At 35.5% G+C, this 8,481-nt stretch overlaps 1 protein-coding gene across 1 annotated transcript in view; it reads right to left on the bottom strand.

The window, feature by feature from the left end:
* Positions 1-6,188, bottom strand: part of LOC122088231 (2,3-bisphosphoglycerate-dependent phosphoglycerate mutase 1-like) — an 11,241-nt gene extending 5,053 nt beyond the window's left edge. The window contains exons 1-7 of the mRNA XM_042657422.1: positions 5,768-6,188; positions 4,487-4,758; positions 3,975-4,198; positions 1,938-2,056; positions 1,674-1,830; positions 1,412-1,513; positions 1,086-1,205 (exon numbers count right to left, since the gene is read on the bottom strand). Coding sequence (XP_042513356.1) covers positions 1,086-1,205; positions 1,412-1,513; positions 1,674-1,830; positions 1,938-2,056; positions 3,975-4,198; positions 4,487-4,757 — 993 coding nt within the window. The 5' untranslated portion in view covers position 4,758; positions 5,768-6,188. The remainder of the gene's footprint in view (positions 1-1,085; positions 1,206-1,411; positions 1,514-1,673; positions 1,831-1,937; positions 2,057-3,974; positions 4,199-4,486; positions 4,759-5,767) is intronic.
* Between the last annotated feature and the right edge of the window lie 2,293 nt (positions 6,189-8,481).

Raw genomic sequence — 8,481 nt, forward strand, 5'->3', positions numbered from 1 at the left:
TAAAAAAAAAAAAAAAAAAAGAAGAGGCCATGCTCACAATTGTGATCTTCTATTGATTTTTGAGGTGAAATGAGTTTCATGCTTTCCCTGTGCCACAGCTACAGACTTCTCCTAGGCTGAGTAAACTTCTTCCATCCCTCAAACTTATGTCATGTTTTAAAAATAATAGCCTTTTCAAAGACAAAGGGTAATTGTTCGAACACTGTATTATTGGGTGCAGTGCTTCGCCACCCCTGCCTCTCACCTTTCTCAAGTTAATAGTTGGATTTGTGACCACTATTCCTCAAGCCATCCAACCATTCTGCTTTTCCTTGGAATCTTCTATAATTTTGCAATTGCTTCAACCCTCGTAGTCTTCAGAGATTGAATTATGGAATTAAGGAGCAAATACTTCATTCGCTAAATTGAGTCCATGCTCATAACGCTTCTGCAAAAGAACCTCAAATATTTCAAGAGGACTGGCTTTGTTTAGCAAGCATAATATTCATTCTAAATATTTTCTTCGCACTGTTTCTGAAATATCTGCAACTTCTATAGTTTCCCTCAGCTAGTCCTTGTTTAGTTCATTAGTTTTCTCAGCCAAACTAAATCTCAATGTTTAACCAAAATTCAGGGCCTGCCAAAAAATGTTTAATTCAGACCCCTATTTTTAATACCTAACGCCGATGATTAACCTTAAGCTATGGATTTTAATATTCTCCTAACTTTCCCAACCAAGGCTTAGCTCCAATTCCTTAAAAGCTGTAACACTCGAAGCCCGCTTCTCACAGAGCATGGACAACCTACATGTTTTGTCCCAAAGAAATACAAAAAGAGAAAAATAGATTCCCTATTGTCTCCTCTGGTTGGTCTGTATTTGGACCACCAACCTCATGAAAGGCAACCATGTAATCTTGAGTGATTGACCAATGTTTAAAAAACTTAAGAAACTTAAAATTAATGAACCAGTTACTGGTAAATCACATATTTGTATGACATGCTAGTAGAACTTTAAAGGCATGCAAAACTTGAACCTGAGAGAAAGAAATTAGGTACGTGTCAAAAGTCAAAACAAATAAAGAATACAATGGGACAGAGTTGCATACCCTAGTATAAGCATAAACACCAGCTTCTGTAGGACCTACTGGACTCCCCCTCCTGATAAATTTCCCTTCTTTAAATATGTAGAGCAGTGGAATCCCAGTTGACAGTTCTAAGCTAATAACCTGTAGAAAGGAACAGAATAGCTATAATTCACAACAATGCAAAAAATCCATAAAAGTTTCACACAACTCAATCAAGAATTTTTCCCAATTAAATGGGGTTGATTACACAGATGCTGTTTCACCATTCAACTCTGTTTGAAGCCATGCCATGTCCTCTGCCAACCAGAAGCCAAAAAAAATCCATGAAGTTTATGCCAGTTACTCACCTCCTGAGAAGTCAATTTGTCAAGATACATGATAATGGAACGCAAAGAATTCCCATGGGCAGCAATCATCACATTCTTCCCATATAGAAGTTGGGGTTCAATCTGCAACGAGTTCCATCATTCAGAAGTTCATAATCCAAGTAGTTTTAAACCAATGGTAGATCAATAATTAATATACAGATGCCTCCCCAAGCTCATTGAAATTAATAAAACCAGCATATAATAAGGAACCACACTTGGAACCAAGAAAACAGCCACATACTTGCTCTTTGAAATAAGCAACTGCTCTTTGAGCACACATTTCCAAGCTCTCACCCCTGGGGGGAGGAATATCGTAGCTACGACGCCACTCATGCACTTTTTCTTTTCCATACCTATCTGCCGTTTCCTGCTTATTAAGACCTTGCAACTCTCCATACCTGCAGAAAAGAATCACTGACAATGCATTCAAGCAAGAAAAAATAGTTGCAAATGGAAACTAAGAGATATAACAAAAAAACCAGGCACTCAGAAAAAAAGTACTAACATTCTTTCATTCAGTTGCCAAGATGCCATAACTGGAATAGATTGTTTCTTAGTTTCCTCACTGAAAATACGAGTCCATGTTTTTGCCTGCTCACTTTCATTATGTATGACAATTGGCACCTGTAATGTGAATTCAAATAAATACCACCGGGATATTCTTTTTCCTTTTCAAGGAATGGTTTGATTATAAGCCACAATTTTAAAATAGAAGACTTAAAGGTTCTGAAGTCCACCCATATAGCATATTTATACATGCTTAGTGCAAAAATGGCATGGCTGAGACCCCCAATTAGTGGTACCATTAAATAGCAAAATCAAACAAATGACAATAAACATGGATTCCAAATTTCTAAACACCCCAAGTACTGTGAATTGATAGAAAGGATTGAAAGGCCAATAAACGGAAGAAATTTTCAGACTTATAAAATTTATGGAAAGGGACAATCTGTCACCCTCTACCAAATCTGTCACCCTCAACCAAATAGCCTCACTTTTTCCCATTTTAGCCGTTGAATCTATATAAAGCAACCTGAAACCCATGATCTGTGGACACAGACACAGCAACCCCCAAATGTCCAGAAACAGGAACAGAGCTATGGAAATTTGACCAATCACATGTATTTCAATACTGAAAAGCATGTCATGCCAAAGTCTCATAACAAAAGTGAAAGGCAACATCATTTCAGGACCCGTTGATACTTAAAAGAGTATGGAAAAGAGTACTTAATATAGGATACAATTAAATCGATAGAGCCAACAAATGCAACACACATAACTTCTATGATTTAGGTGCTTTATTATGCAAGTTAAACAACAAATTTAGGAAAGAAAAGAACCATAGGTTCGTGTTGAGCTAGCCAATGTGCAAGAGATACGTGGCAGTATCCAAAGGAGTGTCTAGCTGCATCCACAAAAATGTCTGACATGACATGTGCAAACATGCAAGAAATCTACAACAGAGGAAGCCTCCTACCAATAATAGCCTGAATTTTTTTAAACACTAACAAAATGAACTGAGCATCTCTTCTAGGAATTGTGTTTAAACATATTTTTTAAAAAAGAGATCTGCCTCCCCTTTGATAACTCATCTTCCATTTTTCCATGTACTACCCCTTGAATATAATAGAGTTCTTATATCTGTCCAACAAGGTTTTAAAGATCGGGATCCAGGATGGATTGGACTCTGCTTACCCAGACATGGATTGGGTTTGGGATCCAACCTCAGTTCACAAAGGTCAGAGGTAATTCTATGCAATATCACCTGCAACGAAGGTAATCCTGTCTACATCCAAAGCATGCATATTCCAGCTGGAAATCTCAGGCAGGGTTGCTCATTCTTCTTGAGAAGAAGCAAAAAGAAAAAAAAGATGTAGTGTTGGCCATTGTGAATGCTTCAAGGGTCTTTTATGCATGCATCATTTGTAAAGTTTTACTCCGCCAAAAATTGTAGAGAAAAAACTATTCTCCTCCTCACCCACAGAAGCACAGTCATCACATACAAGGATTCAAAATCCTACCAAATTTTGAGCCTCATCCTTGCACATGCAAGATTCAAATGTCATATAAAATGAACACGTATAGAACCAAGAAACAACAACCAATGACAACAATTCTTAAATAAAACTAACAGCAATGTCTTCGATGACACAAAAGCTGGATGTTTGGATCATTTATAAGCCTATGAAACCAATATACGAACTACTTAAGGGTTGATTTCTACATCCTCAAGCCCAACAATGTAAACAATGGTAATCTTATGGATGGAAGGTGGAACAAATGTTGTTTGACTCACTTACCCCATAAACTAAATATAGTTACACAAAGGAGCATTTTATGCCTTGCTCTATGCCTTATGGAAGAAACCCTCATCTGTCTTGTGGGGTAAACATAACAATCAATAGAGGAAACATCTTGAAGTGAATGTGGAAACAGAAGTTGGACAAGCTCATTGTTCACTTTTTAAAACAGAAGATTCCCTTCCAACCTTTTTTAAAGTGCAAATGTAATTGAAAATGCCAAAAAAATTATGCAACGATACCTTCTTACGACGGTGCTGGGTCATGGCAAGCATAGCAGTCATCTGAGCACGTATCAGTGAGGATGTGTAGATCATGTCGACAGGTATGTTGCTAATTCTCTTACCGGCTTCAAGTGCCTCTTCTACACCCTTTTTGGTTAAGGGTACATCAACACAACCAGTAAACAGATTTTTCTCATTCCACAAAGACTCACCATGCCGAATCAATATCAAAGCAGCTTCATCTGAAAAAAGACATTGGCAAAACAATTCAGAAACATCATGAAAATACTATTTAATTTCCAAAGAATTTCTTGCATTAGCAAAAAAAAAAATTCCAAAGAATCAACTATCCATGAGGAGGACAATAAATTTAGACTTAACGTTACAGCTGGATCGACAATGATCATGAACGAGATCAACTAACGTCACCCACACACACACAAAGAGAAACAAAATCAATAAAATCAAAATTTTCCACGCATGGTCTGACATTGGCAATTCAAGAAAAGTTAGTAAAGAAATGAACTTACTTGATTTCTTTCGTGATTCATTTGTGTTTCTGTTTGTGGGGGATGAAACTGGATCGGCCATAGAAGTGTGAGAAGTTGAGGCATGAATTACACCTAATTTCCACCCACAGGTGTTGCTACTTCCTCTTCTCAGTAATCCATCATTAAACCCATGACCATTTGAAACCAACTTCACAGAGGAATTCCCAAATGTCTTCTGAGATCCAGATTCGTTGCAGCCTCCATAAGTCTGAATTGCCCCAATTGCTTGGTGAAATGCAGCAGCAGCCATTCTGAAATACCAGGAAGGCACATAAAAACAGAAACTAAAACACTTGTCCTCAGAATAAGCTTAAAACCATATAAACCAAAAGGAATAAGAGAAGACAAACAATTTTGATTAAAGTTAGGCCAGAGAACACTTTTAGCAAACACCTATTGAAAAAAAAATTAACATTAAAAAAAACCTCACACTCTAAAGAAAGAAAAAGAAAGGGAAAGGAAAAGGAAAAGATGAAAGAAGGGTGGGAGATGGGTGTAATCAGAAGCCACTAAATGATTTAAGACATCGAATAGAACTAATTCTACAAAAAAGAATTAAAAAGAGAACAACAAACAAATTGCAGTACAATGCACAATAAGTCAACGAACTCGAACCAGAACAATCCATTGAACATAAATCCCTATAAAAAAACAAACCCATCTGAGATCAATTATAAAAAGTAACTGAAAAAAGAAAAAAAATAAGAAATCAGCACCAAAATTAGACTGAACAGAAGTTACCCCATTGACAGTGGGCATAAATCAAAAAGGGAGCACACAAGCGTAGGCGAGGCTTGCTTTTGTTTTTATCTTTTATCTTTTTCTCTTTTAATTTAATTCAATCCAGCTTATTGCTTCGAAAAGTAAAAAATAAAAAGCAAAGGAAACCAAACCACGGAATAATTCAAACAGGGTTCACCTCCATCCTACTTCCCTCCGTTCCTAACCCCGCCCATACAAAAATCTGATCCTCCCATACGGATTTGCTTCTATTGCAACAAAAGCTATGTTAATTTAAATGAATGAATACACAGTCAAATAGGCATCACAACCACAACCCACCAACGCATTTCAGCAGAAATTTTAAAGGAAGGAAGGAAACATACAAGGAGATACAAGAGAAGAATAACCAAGTAAGGAACAAACAAGAATTTACAATATAACAATGCAAATGAACCACCTTGTTGGTAAGAAAAGAAAAATGGGGTTTGGGTTTGGGGAGGGGGGCAGAGCTTTCTATAGAGAGAAACGGCATATCACCTTCGATTAAGAGAAAAATCGTGAGATGGGTCGTACAGAAGCAAGTCGAAGAAGTGCGATCACCGGAGATTCAATGAGAAGGGGAAAACAAGAAGATGGGAGTCACGGAAAAGCATGTCAAATTCACAAATGGATTCGAATATAAAAGGAGATCGATATTTCCAAGGTGTGCAAAAAGAATACAGCAAAGAAGCCTTCTTCTTCTGTTGGCAAGAGACGTTGAACAGACAACGGTAGCCTCAACTCGAGTTTATAGATTCAGCGAAGGGCGCTATAGCCGGTTTGTGTATCACATTCAATAATCAATACGGAGCGTCTCGAGAGAGGCGAGTCTGAACGTTAACATCAACAACCCTCCTCTCCTCTCTCCGTCAAAATGGTGAATGGAAATATATATAAAAGGAAAAGGTGGTGCTCCACAGTAACTGTTCCCTGCCCCTTTGTTTTTGCCAATTCCTCTCTCTCTCTCTGCGACAGGGGTAGGTGGTGAGTCTATGAAGCTTATACACAATCAAATTACGAAGATAGCCTTAATAAGGATTACTGGGGAGTAGAATCAAATTCGAAACCATCATGTGTTTCACATCACACACCTGTCAAGATTCTTACTCCTCTTGTACCAAAAAAATAAAAAATTCTTGATCCTCAAATTAATCGGAGTATATGCTCTTACAGTTTGAGATTCTTATAATCTCCAAATCAATCTGTTATCCAAACATAAAAAAAATCCTCAAATCTATCGGAGTATATGCTCTTGCAGTTTCACCAAAAGTCATCTAAATTGGGTATTATTGACCCATCTCACCAATGAGATGAATCACTTGTCATTTTTATAGGGGTGGTGTTCGCGTCTCATATGTACGTACGAGTGAACGTCTCATATGTATGTACAAATAAACATATGTATATCATTTTTCAACTTTAGTATATATATATATATATATATATTTGTATCTGTTTCGTATCAATTGTATACATAGATAGATTAAGAATATCAGTCAAAAAATAGATTTTTTTTTTTAAATCTTGAATTGATACTGATCCAATATGTGTTGATATCAGCCGAACTATATTGACAAGTGAATAATACGAGCATTAATATCGAAAACAATACCCAATAATTCATATAAACACCATATGAATTTGTATATACCATTCATTATGTTCTAAATCTTTGTATTTTCCAATCGTTCCCATATAGTCCTATAATCCTGAGATTTTGGAAGCTTTTCTCTCTAATAATGAATCAAAAGTTTATAACTCTAATTCCAATGTGTAGTATAGGTTTTTTTTTTAGCACCATTATTATTGATAACATGCTCAAGAAGAATGTGACAATCTGTATGTTTAATATCATTTGATCTAATCCTTTTTCTCGTAATTTTATATTAGGGAATGTATGTTTCCTCATTCAATATATGGACAAATGCTGATTGTATTTCATGTGTATTTAATTTTAGTAAAGGAAATAGTTGATTGAGTCCTTTTTTTTTTGGAAGAAGAAGAAGTGTTTTCTATGGGGGAGTTTGGTTTTTGCGTGTGTACAAAGACCAATGGTAGCGCATGAGAAAATATCAACAGAGATGTCATAATCCATTTTATGAGAGGCAAGTCAATCATTTCACAACCCCCTCCCACTCATGTGTCTATGCACAGGGGCCACATTCCTCCACATAAAACTTTTTCTCATTTTTTTCCTCCTCAAAAGAAATAACCTTGCTACTCTCATATATATGATACGACTTTATCACGTCTCATTGATGCGTTTTCTTATACCACTTGCTCTCAGAACCTATCTTTTTCATTAATTAGTATATTATTATTTGGTAGAAATTAATTAGCGTATTATAAAGTAACAACTTGTACCACTTAAAACAATTTAATTCATTTTTTAATTGATTCGAGGATCAGTTCTTTAAGAACCCTTCATGTGGGCTAGGGGCCAAGGTTCAAGCAAGCCACTATTTGGCTCCTGTGTTTATGATGACAAATTGACAGTGATGGTGATAAAAGCTACTTTTGTATCTTTAGAGTCCAAAACTTGTGTCTTGATCTAATTTTAGGATGAGATTCATTAAAATTTTATAAAATTGACGAGCATTCTATTCTATGATTTTATACATGAGAGGCTCAATCTAGCCAATTCGGATGATGATTTAATCAATTTGAACATTTGATGTATGAAGATTTCTTTAGAACAATATTACATTTTTGTGGCCCTTTTTGTTTTGAGAGTGATCCACATGCTTCAAATAAATAAAAATGATGCCTCTGACACATAGAGATATTAATTATAAATCAACTCCTATCCACAAAGTTTTAATAATTGGCTTTTCGTGGTATTTTTTGAAGAGGCTTAATATTTTTTACTTGGCATTTTTCTTGAGGTACAAATCTTATGGGCATGTCTATATGATTATTTATCCATCAAATAATTTTAGCAAATCTTATTTTGAAATATGTAAATATAAAGCTTTAACGATTAGTTTAAAATTTAAATTTTGTAACATTTTTTTCTATAACTTTTGGAATTCTAGGATTATTTTTAAGGATAAATTTTTTTCCACACAAATGGTATGGAAACCCTACTTAATTAAACTGATAGTAATTTTATCATGTATATCAATTATTTGACATTTTGTGATAAACCACAAGTCAAATTTGATGACTTGCCTTAATTGTATGGCAAACTACTTATGTGTCTTTATTTAAAA

This window comes from Macadamia integrifolia, chromosome 9 (assembly GCF_013358625.1).
Source record: "Macadamia integrifolia cultivar HAES 741 chromosome 9, SCU_Mint_v3, whole genome shotgun sequence".
NCBI classification, from domain to species: domain Eukaryota; kingdom Viridiplantae; phylum Streptophyta; class Magnoliopsida; order Proteales; family Proteaceae; genus Macadamia; species Macadamia integrifolia.